Source organism: Psammomys obesus, unplaced genomic scaffold (assembly GCF_907164565.1).
Source record: "Psammomys obesus unplaced genomic scaffold, mPsaObe1.curated_primary_1811, whole genome shotgun sequence".
Lineage (NCBI taxonomy): Eukaryota > Metazoa > Chordata > Mammalia > Rodentia > Muridae > Psammomys > Psammomys obesus.
In genome coordinates this window covers 8759412-8779430 of record NW_026596057.1, presented here as the reverse complement: position 1 = coordinate 8779430, position 20019 = coordinate 8759412, and the positions used below count along the sequence as shown (strand labels likewise).

The following is a 20019-nucleotide window of genomic DNA, read 5'->3' as shown; positions in this document are numbered from 1 at the left end:
TTCTTCCAAAGGACCTGAGTTCAATTCCCAGCAACCTCATGGTGGCTTTCAACCATCTGTAATGGAATCTCATTCTCTTCTGCTGTGCATGAAAACAGTGTTCATATACATGAAATAAATCTTTAAAAAAATGTAGATTTTGATGAAAAATTTTCATGAAAAAAAAAGGAAAGAATTCTGCCAGCATGTAGCCCTCATTCCCGTATGTGGCAACAATTAGTGAGATATTGTTGTGGGAGCAGGCATCCTCCTCTGCATCCCACTCTGCACCCCCTTACCTGTATTCAGCCTGCTTCGTCAGTGGGACCTGCTTGGGAGAAAGTAAAGATGCTGTTTGGAAAGGAGAAGGGGAAGAAAAAGACGACTTAAGTTGCAAAGAGCAGGCTGATACCCAGAACCTCTTGCTATCTTTATTCAAATATTCCTAACTTTTTTTTTTTTTTTTTTCTGTTCACCTCAGTCAGCACTGGTCTTCGAACGACCAAGAGAGACTATAACTGGAAGAGAAAAGATGAGGTAATAAACTGGGCACTTGGAATAGATTTTCCTTATTGTGAATATTAATCTACATAGCTGAAAACTAAATTGCACAAGTCAGGCCTGGCGGCACACACCTATAATCCCAGCGCTTGAGAGGCAGAAGCTGGAGGACCTTTAAGGTCATTCTTGACTACCTTACAAGTTTGAGGGCCGCCCAAGCTGTGTGAGACCCTGTCCCTAAATAAAGCTATAAGTAAATAGTGAGATGGAGGAGCAACATGCAGGCAGTGAGGAAAGACGCCTTGTTGCAGTTCACTGCATTGGACTAATTGAGACAAAGCTAATCTGTATTACTTAAAAACTAAAATTAGGGAACATCATTTTGAAAGGGGTAACTTTGAGGGCCGAGGAAATGGCTCAGAGGCTAGTGTGCTTCCTGTGCAGTCCAGAGGACCTAAGTTTGGATTGCCAGTTTTCACAGAAGAGCAAGGCGCGGCAGCACACTGCTGTGGCTTGTGAATGGGGAGGATAGGTGGATCGCTGAGCTCACGGGCCAGCCAGTCTAAAAACCGTTCCAGGCCTTGTCTTTTACTGACATGCTGGGGCAGACAGCCGACAACATCATCCGCTCCCTCTCCGGGTAGGAGCACGGCGGGGTTGACCTGTGTGCACAGATACTCGGATAGACGTAGACATGTGTAACCGACACACCCAGGCTTCCTCTCCTCATTCTCTTTCTTTGAGAGTTACTTCAGAAAGTAAGGATCTGTGGGGAGAGGAGGGACAGCCACCAAGCGCAGAGTCAAGCATTGCTGTCTAAGCCATCCATGCTTCTCCATTTCGGAGTGCGCGGTCTGGGCGGCCGCACAGCCGAGTCTGCTAAGCTGCGGGTTGTGAAGCTGTGGAGCGCGTGTGTGCTCCAAGAGCAAGTACCAACTTAACTGTTAGTTTGCTTAAACTAAGAAACAGTTTTCTATTAAACGTTGTTGAGGAGGATGGCAAATTTATTTGGATTTTTTAAAGATAAAACCAGAAATTTAAAAAGATATTGTTTTATTTGATTAAAATATCATTACATCATGTCTCCCTCCCCGTTCTCTCTGTAACCCCTCTCATGTGTCCCCTCCCTTCAAATTAATGGCCCCTTATTTTTTAAATTATCGTTGTCACATTTATATATGTGTGAATAAATATATAAATGTACTTAGTGTTTGCTTAGTGTTGCTTATATGTATATTTTGGGGGTGGTAGGGATGGCTACTTGGGATTAGATAACCATTTGGTTATCTCTTGGGAAGATTAGTTCTCCCTGACCCAGAAGTTTGTAATTGTCTGAGTCACATCTCAGGGTGATTTCTCCCGTGACACTGGCATGTCAGCGGGGTGCCCATTGTTCAGGTCTTGTTTAGACAGCCGTGTTGATGAGATTTCATGGATGTGGGGCACAGTCTTACAGCACACTTCCTGTTCCTTTGGTTATAGCAATCCTTGAACACCACCTTCTGTGATGTTTGCTGAGCCTTAGGTCGAAGGGTTCTACTGTAGGGTATCCACTGGGGCAGAGAACCCCACAGTCAGTGTTCTCTACACTTTGACTAGCTGAGGCTTTCTGTAATGGTCTCTGTCTGAGGCAAAAGAAGCTTCTTTGATGAAGGGTAAGAGCTACATTTACCTTGGGAAGAAGGACAAGCTTTTAGAATGCAGTCAGGCATTATAGCAGTTTAGGAAACAGGCAGTCAGGCAGTAAGTAGTAGGCCCTTCTCTGAGATCTCTGACCTCACTAGCCAGATGGAGTTGAGTAGGTTTACATCTTTGGGCACGATTTCCCTCCTGTTGTGTGGGCCGTAAATCCAAATAGATAGCGGTTAGGTTAGTTGCCACCAAGACATTCATGCCATTATTATTCTTTTAGGGATCCCTTGCAGTGCTGATCACTGCTGTGGTTCAGACATCATAGCAAAACCCAGAAGTCTTGAAACATGTTCTTCAAGCCACGTGTAGTTTTGCCTCCACTTTTCTTGATCTCCTCAGCTGCCAGGGCTGTTGTGGGGGAAATCTGAACAGTGCTATAGGCCAAGCCTGGATTTGTGGAGGCAAGGGACTTGTTACCTCGGGCCAGAACAGAGTAGAGCCTGGATGATAGGGTCTCTGTTCAGTCTCTGCTCTTTTGAAACTAAGCCTAGCTCTGGGTGGAGTGTGTGGGCAGGTAGGTCTGACAGGGCTGTTGGGTACAGCAGTGACAGGTGCTAAGGACAGGCCTCATCTCATGGGCTTTCAGTAGCCTCTCTCGTTTTGATTTCTAACGACTAGGCGTAAGCAAAAGTCACACACACAACGCACGCACGCACGCACGCTAGCTCATTCCATCCCCAAGATTTCCATGCTAATGCTCTCTTAAGAAAAAAGTTTAGTCCTACCACCTACATTTACGATCGAGGTGATACACAGTGTGCTTGTCAGAAGAAAGGGCAGTTGCACCAGTCAAGGTCAGGGGGCGGTAATTCCTTTGAAAAAGACCAACTGAGCTCTTTTTAGGTAGCTCTTCTAGGGCACTCTCTCCTTGCTCTCAAAGGAACCCCATTTCGTAGGTGGAGATGCTGAGACTCAAACAACAGGGCTCCTCAGTTACTCCCGTCTCTTCCGGGTGTCATCATTATCACTGTTACTTGTAGGGCTGGGGAACTGAACCTGGGGTCTCAAGCGTGCTAGGGGTACAGAGTCCCAGTGAGTCATGTTTCCAGCCTTCCACAATTTATGGAAAAAGTTCCTAGGCACTCAATAATCAGTCATAACGTTAACCAGAATTTAAATTTCATGGTATTCTCTTTTCCTTAAGTACTTCTTTGATAGTTGAATTAATGTATCAGTTGCTAATTAAATTAATGCAGTCTCTCTCGCTCTCTCTTGAGACAGGGTTTCTCTGTGTAGTGCTGGCTGTCCTGAAACTTTTTCTGTAGACAGGGCTGGCTTCAAACTCAAAGACCTGCCTATCTCTGCCTCCCAAGTGCTGGGATTAAAGGTAGTTTCTCTTTAAGTACACGTGTGAGGCTGGAGAGATGGCTCAGTGGTTAAGAGCATTTGCTGCTCTTGCAGATGACCCAAGTTTGATTTTCAGTACCCACATGGTGGCTCACAACCATCTGTAACTCCAGTTCCAGGGGATCCAGGCTTCCAGGGGATCTAGGCACATATATATGGCACACATGGACACATGCAGGCAAAACACTGGGCACATAAAATAAAAACGAAGAAATAAAAATTAGAAATATGCATGTCAGTCATACTGTAACTCAGAGTTAGTCTTTAGCATGTAGGTTCTTTTGAGGGAAAATGTTCCAGATAGTAAAATAAAAAACCTTAAACCTTCCATTAACTTTTTATTCCATTTAATTGGTAAAAAGCTTTTTTTTTTTTCCCCCAAAGTGTTCATGGTCTAATATTTTTGGCTTTCTTTTGCAGCCTGAAGGTGGACACCTTTTTAGAAAGACATATTAGCGAGACAGCTATGATGTGTGGAGTCAGAAAAAGGCGGAGCTGACACCCTGGCACAAATGACACCGACTTAGAACTGCTCAACGCGTTCATCACTGCATTTATCTTATAAGCAATTAATTGATTGCCACAAATGCTTCAGAGAAGTTGCCTCATACTTGAGATACTCAGAATTCTTCAGGGTAATATAGAATTCTTTAAAACTTAGTGATGGGGCCTTTCCCCCAGCTGAGCACGAGCCACAACAGTAAGTCAGCAAATGAGATGTGCAGCTAGCATGGTGATCTAAATCACAATATTTGCAATCTTTCCTTGCGACATTGCTATAGTTAGTGCCCTTCTGATAGTCTGTATCTTCCCTCTCTAACTTAGTATGTGCTGAAAAGTGGGGAAATATTCTACAATCTTGGTTACTGAAAGCAAGGTTCAGGAGAAATAAAAATTCTTCCATTTCATACTCCTCTTTGATGTAAACTTTCCATTTCATTTTTAAAAGTCAAATAAAGTTGAATGTTATGGCCAATGAATAACTTTTTAGAATCCATTATTCCTTTACACTTCAACCAGACTGAGAATATATGATAGTTTTGGGAAAACCATGATAGAGGGTAAGAAAAAAAAAAAAGTAAGAAAGAAAAAATTGAGTGGCCTTCACTTGTGTCAGGAAATACCACGTGTGGCCGCACACCACAGAATCCTGACTGTGCTTGACCACAGAGGTTCATTTTCCTGATGTGACGTCTGGTGTTCTGCTTGAGGGTGTCACCGACCAAGCCTCTTCTAGTGCCCCACTCACTCGTCCTTGTCTTCTCATTTCAGTGAAACACCTGTATCACCAGGGCGGGGTGGGGGTCGGGGTGGTCGTGTCCATTTGCTTTTCAGGAGTGTTGGGAAGAGCTTTCATTCTTGGGGGAGGGCTGGTAAGTTTTAATTGTCAGTTTGCCACAGCAGAATTAATTACTTGAGGAGAGAACCTCAGTTGAGGAGTCACCTAGATCAAGTGGGCCTATGGGCATGGGTGTGGTGGGGTTTGCCCCCACTGTTAATTGATACAGGAAGATCCAGCCTGATGGGGTGGTACCATTTCATGGGCTGGGCTCAGAACTGTTTAAAAGTGAAAAAAATATACACATCAATCAAGCAAAGACACGTTTTCCTTTTTGCTCGATTGTGGGTATGACTTGACCAGTACCTGCCTTGACTTCCCCAAAATGACGGACTGTAACCTAGAACCATAAACCCTCCCCTCTTGTGACTTTTGGTCAGGGTGTTTTAGCACTGTAGCACAGAAACAAGAACAGATGCCTCTGTCCTTTTTCGGTTAGGAAGGGACCTCCTCTTCGTCCAGAACTGCTATGTGAACACGTTGCTCTTGTCACCCAGAGAGGAGCGGGCACTTCCCCTTGATATTCTGACCAGCCAGGGTGTTCATCAGGCCCAAGAGAGGAACAGACAATGATGAGCAACAACAGTGTTTGCTCAGCCTGTCACAAGGTCCTGGACTCCATATGGCTCTATTGTCGCAATCTCTGAGCTCTTCATTTTGATACCCTGCTCAGCATATTTATTGCATATTTAACTTTGCAATCAAGTGTAGGTGTTATAGATGCACTAGAAAAGGTGTTAAGCTTTACAGTCTTGCTTACGAGGTATATTAGCATGTATCTGAAATGATTAGAAGATGGCACCTCACTCTATATATACAGAAATTTGTGCTTCAGGTGAACAGAAAACCAACCTAAAATAGGACAATTTTTCCCAGTGTAGAAATTATCAAAGACCTAGCTTTTCTCTTTCTACTCTGTTACTCACCAGTTCAGCTTTATTTTGTTGTTGCATATTTTTTTTTAAATCACATCCAGTATTAGACAACCCACCCCCAAAACAAAACAAAAACAAACAAAACAAAACAAAACAAAACAAAACAAAAAAACTCCATTAAACTCCCTAAGCCCTGCTAATTACTCTTTAGCTAAAGAATTATTTTAGAAGTTGGGCATGGTGGCTCACACCTAGAACCCTAGCACCTGGGAAGTAAAAGCAGGAAGATCAAAAGTTTGAGGTCAGCCTTGCCTACACAACACTGACTCAAAAACAAAACAAAACAAAACAAAACAAAACAAAAAACCCTAAAAATCCTAGGAATCATCTTTGCGTCTCACAGGCAAAAGTAACCACACACCACTTTCTGAACCAGTCAGTCACAAGAAGGTTGGTAATGACACGTCTGTCTGTCTGTCTGTCTGTATGTGTGTGCACGTATGGGTGTTATTCAGGAGCCAATCATCTTATTTTCAAACAGGATCTCTCACTGGAGCCTGGGGCTTGCGGATTAGCTTTGGCTGGATGGACAGGGAGCCGCAGAGACACACCGGTCTTTGCCTCTACAGTGATGAGATTATAAGCATACCCTACTATATGTGCTTTGTCTGTAGACTGTGGGGCCTGTGTAGCAAGCACTAAGGTCCCTGGTAATGATTTTTTTTTTAAGCCAGTTAACACGCCCTCAAACTAGAATCATAATTCCATTTCCTCAGCTCGCACAGCTTTAAACAAGCAGAGACAACAAGGGGGACCATGCCAGGGTGCTGCATGTAGGAGCTGGCAGCAAGACTTGGCCCTTTAGATGTTGTTGTTCTCTCTCCGTTCACTGATCTCTATATAAGGATGGAGAGGAAGCCAACTTTCTCAAGGCCAGAGTTCAGCTTTTCGCCTGAGGACCTCAGAAGGCTATCTGCTCTAACTAAAGCATTTCTTAATTCTGGAATCTTCATTAGAGCTGCCTCCTTAATTCCTTGTTTCTTGGGCCAGAGGCTGTGGCACACACCTTTAACCTCAGCAGTCGGAAGGCAGAGGCAGGTGCACCTGAGAGTTTGAGGGCAGAGTCTGGGCTACATTACTGAGTTCCTATTTCAAATCAAACAACAACAAGAAAATTCCGTTTTTCATTGCTCTGATTCAGTTTGGAGAAAAAAATCTTCACATGGACAATGGGATTCATTCTAAAAAATCCAGGCCCAAACTTACCCTCCCCACCCAACAAGGCATTTAAAAACGTGTTCAACAGGAATTGGAAGTCAGACTTCCCATGGAAAGCAAGGACCAAACTAGGCAAATGTTTAAGGGAGGAGAGTGAGCAGTGAGGTACCTAATTGGTAGGGAGAGGACCCAGATCCACTACTGCCTTGACCTTAAGACTCCCCAGCTTCTCAGTTAAGGGTCAGGAGTCTTATCAATTGAGTTACCCAAGCCTTACTAGACTCCTAGTGGAGGGTGGGGGACACCAACCCACTCCCAGAAACTTTGACCCAGAATATACCCTGCCTACAAGATGTGCTGGGACAGAAATAAAGCAGAGATTGAGAAAATGTCCAACCAATGTCTGGCCTAACCCGAGACTGTGAGTCTACCCCCTATGGGGGGAGCCAGCCAACCCCTGACATGGTTGCCACTCCGCAATGGGTCCAGATAGGAGCCTAGCATAGCTGTCCTCCGAGTGGCATCACCCAGCAGCTGATGCAAACAGATGCAGAGACCTACAACCCCTGGGAGGAGGGCAGGGAGTCTTGTAGAAGAGTGGGGGGGGGTTGTTTAGAAGGACCGAGGGGGGATAGGAGGTCCATAAGAAGACCAACAGAGCCAACTAACCAGGGCCTAGGCATGGATTGGACCTAGGACCCTTACACAGATAGCTCAGTCCTCATATAGGTTCCCGAGTAAGAGGAACGCGGGCTGTCTTTCACATGGACTCTGTTGCCTGCTTTGTGATCACTGCCCCCTGGAAGGGCTACCTCACCAGGCCACAAAGGAGGTGGCTACTGGGTGGGTGGGAGGCAAGGGGATCCCCTTCTCTGAGCAGGGGAGTGGGGATAGGGGAAACAAGGAGGGTGGGACCGTAAGAAGAGGGAGGAGGCAATGACTGGGATGTAAAATAAGTAAAAATAAAAATACTCTAGCTTGACACCCAGAAATACACATCTACTGCTCAAGCCACCCTGTCATGGTATCTTGGTTACAATGCAGACCCACACATGCCTCCCTACCCTGACTTAGTAGCATTACATATAAGCTGGAGAGAAACCATTCAGTTCAGAGTAGAAAAATCACCATCTCAAAGTTCTGATTTTTAAGCCCCACATTAAGATACTCTAACCATTACAGGAAAGGTTCTCAACCTTCCCAATGCTGTGACCCTTTAATACAGTTTACGTGGTGGTGACCCCCAGCCATTGACCCCTGAAAGGGTTGTTGGAACCCCAGGTTGAGAACCACTGAGTTAGAAGGTTGTGATCTGCATACCTACTCACAAGATTAGGAAAACAGGACCCAGCAAAGTGGCCCAGCATACATACGGGAATCCTGTCCTTTGGTGGCACACTTCACATGAAATTTGATTTATGTTTGGGAAGGACAGCTGTGCCAATCCTAGTTAAGAGGGAAGTGTGTCCCTGTCCCTTAGGGTATGAGTCTAAGCTAGTACTTCAAGATGTGACAACACAATTTTCTGATCCAGTTTAAACAAAGATTTTATTTGCTGAACTCTGAAAAGCAAAATTTTGAAAATGGCAACCCACTAGGCCAGCTTAGTGCTATAACATTCTGTCACCGCCTGTCTTCACATGCACATATCATAAGAGCAGACATGGAAATGCCAGGAGTTACATGCTCTGTCTTGCTCATACCCTTGGGTGCACTTCCCTCCCTGGGAGGCAAAAAAAAAAAAAAAAAAAAAAAAAAAAGGCCGCTTTTATCTTGCTTTAATAGAAACTCACTACAGATTTCTTATAAAGAACTCTCCTTGTGCTGTTCCCATTTTATTGACTAAAAGTACGGAATTGAAAGCCCCCACCCCCATTTTAGTGCTCTCCAAAATGGGCAACAGCAGATTCAGTCTGAAAAGCTACAGAAGGTTCTGATAACCTTTCTACAATGGAGTGGAGCGAGCTTCCTCTACCACCACCTGACACTACCTTATCGATCACACATTCTCACAGACCTAACAAGATCTGAGTCTCCAGTACAGAATGTGTGTCCAGGAAAGCCAGGCAGCAGGGCCTGGAGATGGACAGAGGGACAGAATGCTGGTGAAGGCACACAGAAAAGAACCCCGAGAAAGTTTTGGTGCCATTTCCATTTAATGAGCCAGTAGTATAGTGACCTAACGACTTCGGCTGTGATCACACTGGGATGTTTCTACGGAACTGCTGTGAGGACACGTGACTGTCAGCTGGCCTCCTCAGGTACACCGTGCTGGGAGAGCAGTGGCAGACCCAACTCCCACAAAGACTTAAGGCTGGGGGGTATAACGGAGGTATTTTTTGCCAGATGGGAGCTCTTTGGTGAAGACTCCTTTAGGGAAAAGTTGTTTGGCTTCGTCTTCGGGGATGGTGGGAAGGACCATCACACTATCTCCTTCCTGTTGGGAGACATTAAGAATGGTGTCATTCAATCTTACAGTAATGGAAAAAAGGTCTTTAAGAATTAATTATGTCGTGAATGAAGGTGGTAATGAAAGTAAGCAAGTATGCTTTATTCTCTCTTTGAGAAACTTACTTTGGTTTTACAAACTGATTTGACATGTTTGTTAGTTAAGTATTTCCCCATTGTAAATATAAACAGTCCTGTTTTAAAGCCCATCCTCGCTGGCCACACCTTAACGTTTAATTAAAAACCTACCCCTTGGTTTACAGATCCTAGTGGATTAGGTCAGACTAGACTCACTCTCTCTCATCAAAACCCTGTACTCAGGTTATAAAGTAACACTAAGAGGCGCTTGGTTTATTATCTTATTTATTTGCTTATTTATAGGTCTTATTTATTTCTTAGGTACTAAAAGTTTATGAACAATCTTGGTGTGGCAGTGCATGTCTGTAGATCTCAGCCTAATAAAGACTGTGGCAGGAGATTAAGAGTCGAGGGCCAGTCTATGATAAATACCAAACTCCTATTTTTAAAAGGAGTAGGTGCAGGGATTAACTCGGACAGCAGACTGCTTGCTTGGCATGCATGAAGCCCTGGGTTCGGGCCCCAGGACTATGTAAAACTGGGCATGGTGACACACGATTGAGATCCTGACACTTAGTAGAAACAAGAGGATCAGAAACTCAAGGTCATTCTTGGCAACTGGTGAGTTTTCAGGCCAGCAAGGGCTATATGAGACCATGAGACTCTTTCTCACCCCCCCCCCCGCCCACACTCACTTCTGAGCAAGTTTCAAAGACTGTATATTTAAAAGGTTGGAGCTTAGAGAATAAAATGTTCTAACATCAGTACACCAACGCTTACACAGCCACCATGACAGAGGTGAAACAGCTAATTAAGCTTTTCTTCTTTCTTCCTGATCTTTTGGGACAGGACCCGCATAAGCTGAGCCTGAACTTGTGATCCTCCAGCCCCCGCCTCTGGGGTGCAAGGATTACAACAAGTTCCATTGCGTTCCAGGAATGTTCTAAATATTTTTCTTATATCAGGTAATGGTTAAATGAAAGATTTTTTTTTTTTAATTTTGTAAATATTGACTATCCTGTATCTAGAAAAGAAGGAAGCGTTTCATATTTAGGCATTTTTGGATAAAGAATATGTGCATATCTCCGTTGAATTTTGGAGCACTGTGGATCTAGGATTTTTGGATTAGGGATGTTCAACTTCTAGATGAAAAAGGGATCATTGTGACTGATGTATTGGAATTACACAAGGGTTAGCAAAACCCAGAGTTTGTGTTTTGATACATACAGCGTAAACGATCTCTTAAACACATCCTCCTGGCACACCACACCCAGCTCCTGCAGGCGGCCATGACAGACCGTCCTTCGGACCTTTCGGGCAACCTGGGCTCCTAGTTCTTGAGCAACTTTTACCTTCCAATCAACTGGGGTGGCAACCCGCTTTGTCGCCGTCAGCTGGAGGGAGTCAACCACTCTGAGAATCTCATCGAAGTTCCTGCCTGTGGTGGCTGGGTAGAGGATCGACAGCTTCAGTTTCTTGTCAGGGCCAAAAATAAACACCTGTGGAGCACACGGACAGGAGGGGTTTCCTCAGTACACGAGTCGGTAAAGCTCTTACTGGACATTCAGGTTCATGAGTTTAATGCCTCATTTCCCCCTGGCCCAAGAGAGGAAGAAAATAGAACTGGGAAAGAAAAACAGACTTCCTTACAGGGTAGCCAGACCAGGGACAGACTCCTCCTAGTCTGCCCATCCTTTCTCCAACACAGTGGTTTGCAAGCTTACCCTTTAATACAGTTCCTCATGTTGCAGGGACCGCCAGCCATAAAATTATTTTGTTGTTACTACACAACTGTAATTTTGCTACTGTTATGAATCATAATGTAAACATCGAGATGCAGGATAGGATACGTAACCCCTGTGAAAGGGTTGTTAGACCCTGAAGGGGTCATGACCCACAGGTTGAGAACCACTGCTCTGACAATTCTATAATTTTTTTTTTTTAAAGTTGTTTTTGTGTGTGAGGGTGTGGGTGTAAACACATGCCACCATAAGAGTGGAGGTCAGAGGTTAGCTTGCAGGAGTTGGTTCTCTTCCTGGACCTCGTGGGTTCCAGGAATCCAATCCCAGATCCTCAGGTCTGGCGGCAAGTGCTCTCATCTGCTAAGCTGCTCCACTGTAACAGTGTTACAGCAGAGATGGAACAGAAACATGCACATGTCCATTTACTCAGCTGTCCAAATGGTGGATGCCTTAGACTTTCCATTCTAGAGCAAGATTCCTGGAGAAATTTTAATTCTTTGGGGGTCCATTGTTTTAAGGCCTGATTCAAAGCTATTCAGAGATGCAACAACAACAAAAAAAACAAAAAACAAAACCACAAAAAAACCAGAAACACAACAAAGAAGTGGAAGGATGGACAAGGTTCTGTCTGGGACACAGGCCACTCTCTTTTCTATGTGCACATCAAAGTTTGCTATTCCATAAAGAAAGAAACTGTAATCAAATTTTCAGGGACAAGCCTCAGGGAGATGTACTAGGTCCCCTGGTGATTACCTAGATGGTTATCACGAGCAGATTCCTAGTGTGAGCTGGTATGGGGCCTCAAACAGCTCTGTATTACAGGAGCTCAGGCTTGTTCCCCAGTGAGTAAATGACAGAACAATAACATTCTGGATCGTCCTGTCAAGAGCTGCTTTAAAGATGGCTGGCAGGAGATAAAACAGGTAAGATTTTTTAGCTCTAGAGAACAGCTTTGGATGTACTATAAATTAACCTGTAGATACTCAACAGCTACGGATTAAACAGACATGTTAGCTGAATATTTCAGGCACTCTGCATCAGCACATAATGAAGGACACCGGCACATAGCTCTTTCATAACCGCATAGTCCTCCATTTCCTTGCGCTGGCTCAAGCATTTACATGGGGCTGTGAGGACTCACCACACGGGCTGTCACGGGCATGCCCTTTTCATCCTTCTCAGCTGGATCCAACATGCCTAGAAGGATAGCAATGTCCCTGTTCTTATCATCGATGATGGGAAATGGAAACTTCTCTGTGGGATCGTTGCCATTGTAAGCATTGATGTCCTGAAACAGAGGAACAAGGGAGAGAGAAAATCTTAAACCTGACGTGGTTCTCTGCATTTCATCAGCTGGGAAGCATCTCTTTGATAGCTGAGGAACCATCATCACAATAATGTTCTCTAAGGAACTTTCGTAAGCTGCATGACCAGACACTTCTCATGGCAATTTATCAGCTCAAAGGGATATTTGCAGGGTATGGTATTCATAAGCCAAAGCCCTCTCCACACTGAACTCTCTTTAAACTTCTAGGACTGAGGAGCGAGGGAAGGCCTCAAGAAAGGAGTGTAATGTCTACCTGGGCTTTGAAAGACAGGTGAGACTTTTCACTTGGAAGAGCAAGGCATTTTGGGGAGGAGAGACATGTAGGCAAGTCCATGCATCATCTACTGTGGGACAGTGAGGAAGCAAACCAAGGGGGTTAGAAGTGACAGGAGAGTGCATTTAATATTAGAAAAAGGTGTGTTTATTACTCATGTGAAGCTCATCAGCCTGGAAACGGGGTTGATAGGATGGCAGATTTGAAACCGTTTCAAATTTCTTTAGGGATGAGAGGAGATAAAGGTGACAAACTCTGGAATGAACAGCAAAAAATTTGATCTTCATTGATTTTATTACCCGAAATCACCTTTTGTTGTCAGTCACTAGCTGACTATTATCTAGTCAGCAGCTAAAGAAAAGCCAATACGGTTTCCTACCAGGACATCTGGAACTTTCCTATGTAATCAGTTATATGTCAAAGCTGGCACTGCTTTTGGACGTTTGGGCTTGTTTTCTATTTCAGAGAAACACAATTTTGGAAATGTCTAAGGCAGATAAAATGAACCCAGGTATGTTCCTATATTTAGAGGTGTTATGTAACAATGAGCTTTGAACTCTTTTGGCAATCTGCAATTTATATTTTGATATTAATAGACATTACTGTACATGGCTATATGTTAATATTGGTATACACTAATTCTTGACCTTGTCACGTGTTTAGCTGACAGGACATTATACTCAGACACCAAAGAGCCACATTATTTTGTATTTATTTTACCTTAAGTCAGGACAACCTCACTCTTTGCCACTGGCACAGAAAGAATATTGAGGTTCAGACGACATGGATCTCTTTTTCACCTGGGGGAGGTGCAGCAAGCCACTCCAATACTCACTTACAAAAGCAGCTTAGAGTAAGGAGCTCTAAAGAGAAACTGCCTGTGAGGCAGCCAAGGGAAGGCCAGTCACCAGTCACTGTCAAGGTGTGCAGGGTGAAAAAATACACCCCAGGGAAGACGACAACCCTTATTATCCTACCCATCACCCTTCCAGCCTAGACGCTGAGGATTAATTGATGTGAAATGGCCATGGGATGTGGACCAGCTCACATACCAGCTTTTAATGCCAGCTTTTACTCAGTTGTATGTGATCGGCAGTGCTCAGTACCCACGCACAAATGGTAGGCCTTATGTGGTATACTGTAGCGAAGTCAGTTAAAGCGTCATATCCAAATACCTGTAAATAATTTTGTCCAAAGCAGACAATTTCAATCCACTCATTCAACAAACACCAACTGTACCAAGTGCTTCTGCAGCAGTGAGCTAAAGCTTATTCCTGCTGGGCCCCACTCCAAGAGGGAAGAACATAGGGGCTAGATGAGCCACATGCAGAGATTTAGACAGTGACAAGCGCTAAAGAGGAGGTATGAAGCATGATCAGGCATTATAATTTCAGATGAAGACAAAAAGAAGGGTTTTAACGAGGCGCCACTTGAGGTAAAACGCCAAAAGCACTATAGGCAAGGCAGATGGAAGTATTTAATACAGAGTGCCTGTGAGTTTGTGTGGATAAACCAGACAGAAGCTGTGAAAACACAAGGAGTTAAGAATGGCTCTGGAGCCTCAACTTAACAACTCCAGAAATGTAGCTGCTATTAGCCGAGATGAATAAAATCTTGGAAGAAATAACGGGGTCCAATTTTAGACACACTCGGTTTAACGTGTCTGGATATCCCTCAGGAGGTGCCAAGGTGGTGTGTTTTACTGAACGGAGGCCAGGGGAGAGTGCAGACTGAGATGGGATTCTGAGAAACAGCTCGTGGATGTTCTCTTTAGCTTATCTTGGCAAGTGGAAGAGCACACCAAGGGAGAGAGTACAGATAGAAAGGGAGAAGCAGGCCATGAAATAGGTTCTGGTCAACTTCAGCACAACTTAGGAACTCGGAGAAAAGGAAAAAACAATTCTAAGCATGGCTAGCTGGAGGCAGCGTCCTGAACGCCAGGAGAGCAGGGTTCAGAGAGATCAACTGGGCGGAAGGCTACTGGTAAATCAGGGAAGACGGTGACTGGGAATCTACTGTTGGAGAGAACAACACAGACATCGCTATAAAGTTGAAGTTTGATTTCAGCTGACTAGTGAACTCTGAACCCAGGGTGGGCGTACACTTATCTCAGAAACCAAGTTCCACTCTATGTAGCTAAGAGTAAATATTCTCAAGTAAATGCGACTTCAGAATCAAAGCGCAAGCCAACTGATACTTCCGATACAGAGGTGGGGAAAGCAAAGTGGGTTTTCCTAGTCTCTTACTAAGGAACATAAAGACTTCGGTGACATCTCTGGTTACCAGGAAGTGTACAGGCATTTCTCCCTCCAGCAACCAATCAGTTCTGCAATGTATACTATCACTGAGTCTTCAATTCGACTCAGCCTGGACATTATCTAACTGGCGAGGTGGCATCAGATTCTACAGAAGGCTCAGACCAAACAAGATACCCCCATTTTGATACCAATCACAAGCTCCAAGCTGGCTAAAAATTTGGGACTCTTATGCACCTCCCTTTGGGACTATAACTTGGGAGCTTACAGAATGTAGGGAAATGCATTTACAAAGAATGCAGATGAACAGACGTACAAACTTCAGGATGGAGCCTCAGTGCCCCAGGTAAGCACACTGGTTTGGCAATAAAGAACATCATGGAACTGTACCTCTTAGGATTCTTATAGACACTTGATAGGCATAGTTGGTTAAATTATCAATTACTGAAGCACAGTTCTACCTCCAGCTGCTTCTCCCCACAGACTGGGTAGGGATTAAAGTCCCGTAGTCCTGCCTGGCTCTGTTCAAAGCTGTGGAGGGAGCTGTGGCCAGCAATCCAATCACTAGCACATAATTAAGACATTGCCTCTTGGAAGATAGTCAGGCTATAAGGAATGTGTGGGAGGGAACAGGAAAGGAAGGATAACACACACACACACACACACACACACACACACACACACACACACCTCAGATCATAGGACTATACCTTGGTCCAGGCAAAATGGTCCTCAACACTGTCTATTGAAAGAGCAATCAACTTAACATTCCTCTTGGCAAACTCTGGCGCCAGCTTTGCAGCTCTGCCAAGCTCTGTGGTGCACACTGGGGTAAAGTCCCGTGGGTGGGAAAAGAGAATGCCCCATCTGGAACGAAGAAGAGGGTCACAACTGAGTGGGCAGTCACCATTACCACGCAGAATGAAACAGTCGCTATCTGCATTTAAAACAGTTTTTCTTCCCTTAAACTATCTGCACATAATGAAGACATTTAAACTCTTTAGTTCCAACCTTGCCTCCAGAGAAGCCCAAGTTGACTGCTCAAACACTTATCGATATATAAAATTATATATATGTATATAAATATATAATATTCAGGATGAAGCGTTCAAAAGGATTCATTTTAGGGTGTCACTTTTTTTTTTTTAAATCTAAAATAGCAGGCTGGCCTTGAACTCAGAGAGCCATCACACCTAGCTGTAACGCAACTCCTTTCCAGTCAATAAAATTTGTGCTATTCAAGTCAGGCACCCTATTGAAATACTCCTTAGGCCTTTTGTTTATTTTCTAGCACAGACCTTGATTTTGGGCGCCTATTATGCCCCAAATCCAAAGATGCGTGACTACAATAATAAACAGATTATGTAACTCAGTACAGGCAGGGCTCTAACCTCAATTTGTAGGTAAAAATTTAGGTTGGCACTTGGCTTCCTGGAAGCAGGTAGATATAAAATCCTTCACAAAGCCAGCGAATTGATCTAACTTGTTAAACAAGGCACCCATATTTGCACCATGACAAAATACCACTTTTTAACAGTTGCAGTCTTTTCTTACTTTCGACCAAGCAGGTAGAAAACACAGATACCCTACAATGCGGACTTCCACATCTACAGTTCGTAGGTAAAGATTAAGGTTAATGTTGTACAGATTTTTAGGATAACTCAAGGTGAGTTCCAAGAAACTTGGGAGTCCTATTCCCTTCTCCTTGGTGACAGATCCGGTTCTTTCAAGCGTAAAGGAAAACTGAGCACCCAGGCCTGTACACTTCCACTGCCTGAGCCATCCAGGGGCAAGGTCCCAAACCAGAAGATTGCTCAATCTGGCCTAGTCACTGCGGGTTGGCATATTTCCCTGAGCATGAAGAACAAAGCGGACAAAGCTACTGCCTTCTACCTATTCCTGCGCTCAACTCCCAGGGGTAAGGCAAGGCAAGGCAAGGCAAGGCAAGGCAAGGCACGGCAAGGCAAGGCAAGGCAAGGCAAGGCCAGGCCTTCTTTTAAAAGGATGTAAGGCCCCACGGTAAGAAAGAACTGGGTAATACTTGAAGATTGTTAAGAGATGATAGTGTTCAGTTTTTAGCACGGTGACATATGTCCTTCAAGATTTAATTTAGCTGTGACATTTAGGCCTTAGATTCTATGGAAACGGACCAATGGGGGTTAAGATGAGACTTAAGAGAAAGGCTATAAAAGTTTCAGCAAAGAAATGGAACAGGGCATTACTTTTGTGTACTGCTATAGGAATGATGAATTCGATTTTTTTTTTTTTTTAAATTGTGAGGCAAATGTTTTGCTGAGTCCAGTTGGGGAGCTAGTTTTATGTCACATCTATCTCAAGGTATTCCAAGAATGTCTCGCCCTGGCCTGTCTTCCCTACTCTTTGCAGAAATTCAATTAAATTATGCCATTTCCTTCCCCATTTTCAAAGGACAAAAGGTTTCCTCTTCCTAAGAGAATGGCCCCTACTTCTACCAGAAACCTCTGGTGCAGGTGTTTTGATTAGTGAGGAGCCCTGGGAAATACTGTAAAGATACTTTTTCACAGAGTATCTTCACAGAGACCATGCTAAGCTAAGCAAATACACCCAACACCCAAAACCTTTAGTTACGGTTAGAGTAATCTTAAAGATCATTTTTTTTTTCCTCCAAAGGGCATTTGAGCCTGTATTTGGCAGTTTGACTTGAAACCATCTACAGAATGGAGTTTGGAAAAAATTAGGCAAATTCCATGGATTATAATGACGCACAGGGTGGAAACGCCCTTCTTGGTTGTGGCAGGTGTACCGTGCCTCCCTGGCACAAAGGACGCTGTTGTGTGTGTTTGCTCATAAATCCACCTCCTCTTCCTAAGATGCTACTTCATTTTCTTATTTAAGTTTTTCTCTAGAGACAGGGCCTCACTAAGTTACCCAGGTTGGCCTTGAACCTACGATCTTCCCATCTGTCTACTGGGTTAGCTGGCATAACAGGCACCTGGGTGCATCACGGACACTGAACATTTCAGATCAGATCTGGGTCAATAAACGATCACAACGACCCTCCCCCCTCCCCTGCCCTGAAGTTATCTTCACAGTACAGGTGCTTCTGGGAGTCTTATTTATCTCTAATCTATAGAGACGGAGAGTTCCAGCAAGACCTCCCATTTCCCGGGGGTGTGGGCTGCAGACAGGAAGGGAAGGAACACTGTGTAAACAAACCTTCAGCGGTCTTGGATAACTGTCAACACTAGGTTCTGAACGTGAGGCTGGCAGTCATGCTTATCTCCAGACTCTTCTCCCGCAAGCTCTGAGAGTTCCATCTGCAACTTTCTTCCTAGCCTACTATTCTCTTCTAAAAGCTGCTTTCCCTTAGTTGGTAGGTGGAAAATGGATGCCAAGTTAAAAATCCTCACCCGAATCTAAAGCTTCCCTGCCTGATCACGGATTAGTTTCAAAAACTGCACCGTCTTCCCCAAAACATACAAACCCAAGAGTCCTAAGAGTGTAGTAGGGGCATGAAAACTCCAGAACCACAACGGAGCCGTGACTCGCTGACAGAAACTTAGCACCTTACAATTTGTGCATTCAGGAGCTGTGAAACTGAGACCACACCAGTGTACTTCTAGCCCTTATGGCCCGGCGCTGGATGCAAGGCAGAGGGGGAGGGGACCACTGGGAAACAAAAGAGTCTCAAAGTAGGCATGTACACGTGTCCTAGCCTTGGAATGGCCCACAGTGGCAAAATGGTCGCAGGCGCTGGACAGCCCCTCCCTCAAAGTGTTGATTATTCTGGAATGACCGCCACACTTGTTCTAGGTTCCTCCCAGGGCTGTTACGCAAAATCTTATTTTGACCACCGAAGGAGGTTCTGGACAAAAAGTCTTCTGGCTACTTACCTGGCACACGGTAGTTTTTTAAAAAATTTCAGAAGTCCTCAAATACCACTCCCCGAAGTTAAGCAGGAGCTCAGATAACGCCGGGCCCAACCCTAACCTGCAGCTGTGTGCTTTTAACTTTCGCCGTGGGCACCCACCTTCCGCAGGGTGCAAATTCTAGAGCGGGGGGGGGGGGGGGGGGGGGGGGCGGGCAGTGCGACCCCGGGCAAACGTCCCAGGAAATGACCTCCAACCCGGAGCACCCCCGCCCCACCTCCCCCGGGTTTTCGTTCCGACCTCAAAACAAAGTTAGCACTGTTTACAAAACCAGGCTAAAGGGACTACAAACCGTCCCCGGCAAGGACCTCCTCCCCACGCCGGCCCAGCCACGCTGGGTCAGGGAAGGATCTGGTGATCCACGCAGGGCCGGCAGAGGTCACAGGTCCCCAGCAACGCCCGGTGATGCTCGGCGGGATCCCGGCGGCCGGCACGTGCGGGAACCGGTGAAGGGTGAGCCAGCGGCGCGCCGCGGCCGAGCGCAGCGCGGAGAACGGAGGCGGGGAAGGCAGCTCTGGGGACCCGCCACCTGGCCGGGCGACGCGGTGGCCACTTACGAGTCTCCCAGGTAATCGTGGAAGCGGATGCGGCCGATGGTGGTGTCGGCCTCAAAGTTGGGGGCTTCGTCCCCGAGAAGCAGTCCTCCGGGCATGGCGGCGGCGGTGACACGGCGGACGGGGAGGCGCAGCCGCAGCAGCGAGCAGGCTCCGGAGGAGAAGCCTAGATCAGCTCGGGCCGAATGGGCGGGCCCGGGGGCGGGGCGGGGCGGGGCGAGGTGGGGAAAGGAAGGAAGGGGGAGGGAGGGGAGGGGAGGGGAGGGGAGGGACTACCGCGAGTCTGGCAGCTCCGGTCCCTCACGTGGAGCGGGCAGGGCAAGTGAGAAGGGAACGGAGCTTAATTCGTAGAATTGCCGGGGCTTGTAGGGTTTGGCGGCTCTGCAAAGATGTTCTAGGCGAAGTAGAAGGCAGCACAGAGCCTCCAGTACTCCCACCCCTATCAGACTTCCAACCGAGGGGGCTGGCGGTGCCACCCCCCT

At 45.5% G+C, this 20019-nt stretch overlaps 2 protein-coding genes across 2 annotated transcripts in view; one reads left to right on the top strand and one right to left on the bottom strand.

The window, feature by feature from the left end:
- Positions 1 to 4472, top strand: part of Slc9c2 (solute carrier family 9 member C2 (putative)) — a 69704-nt gene extending 65232 nt beyond the window's left edge. The window contains exons 26-27 of the mRNA XM_055624383.1: positions 461 to 516; positions 3940 to 4472. Of these exons, the coding sequence (XP_055480358.1) occupies positions 461 to 516; positions 3940 to 3975 (92 nt within the window). The 3' untranslated portion in view covers positions 3976 to 4472. The remainder of the gene's footprint in view (positions 1 to 460; positions 517 to 3939) is intronic.
- Positions 4473 to 9088: 4616 nt separating this feature from the next.
- Prdx6 (peroxiredoxin 6) lies at positions 9089 to 19728 on the bottom strand. Its single transcript, XM_055624489.1, has 5 exons — positions 19541 to 19728; positions 15786 to 15942; positions 12361 to 12507; positions 10830 to 10976; positions 9089 to 9388 (listed from the first exon to the last, which is right to left on the bottom strand). Exons 1-5 carry the CDS (start codon positions 19633 to 19635, stop codon positions 9260 to 9262), a joined length of 675 nt encoding a protein of 224 aa, XP_055480464.1. The 5' UTR covers positions 19636 to 19728; the 3' UTR covers positions 9089 to 9259.
- Between the last annotated feature and the right edge of the window lie 291 nt (positions 19729 to 20019).

Excerpts from the sequence above, each read along its gene's own strand:
- Prdx6 (XM_055624489.1), bottom strand. The coding sequence starts at position 19,635 with ATGCCCGGAGGACTGCTTCTCGGGGACGAAGCCCCCAACTTTGAGGCC. Across the intron at positions 15,943-19,540 it reads CACGATTACCTGGGAGACTC|ATGGGGCATTCTCTTTTCCC; the intron begins GTAAGTGGCCAC and ends TCTTCGTTCCAG. Across the intron at positions 10,977-12,360 it reads TGCCCGTGACAGCCCGTGTG|GTGTTTATTTTTGGCCCTGA; the intron begins GTGAGTCCTCAC and ends TGTGCTCCACAG.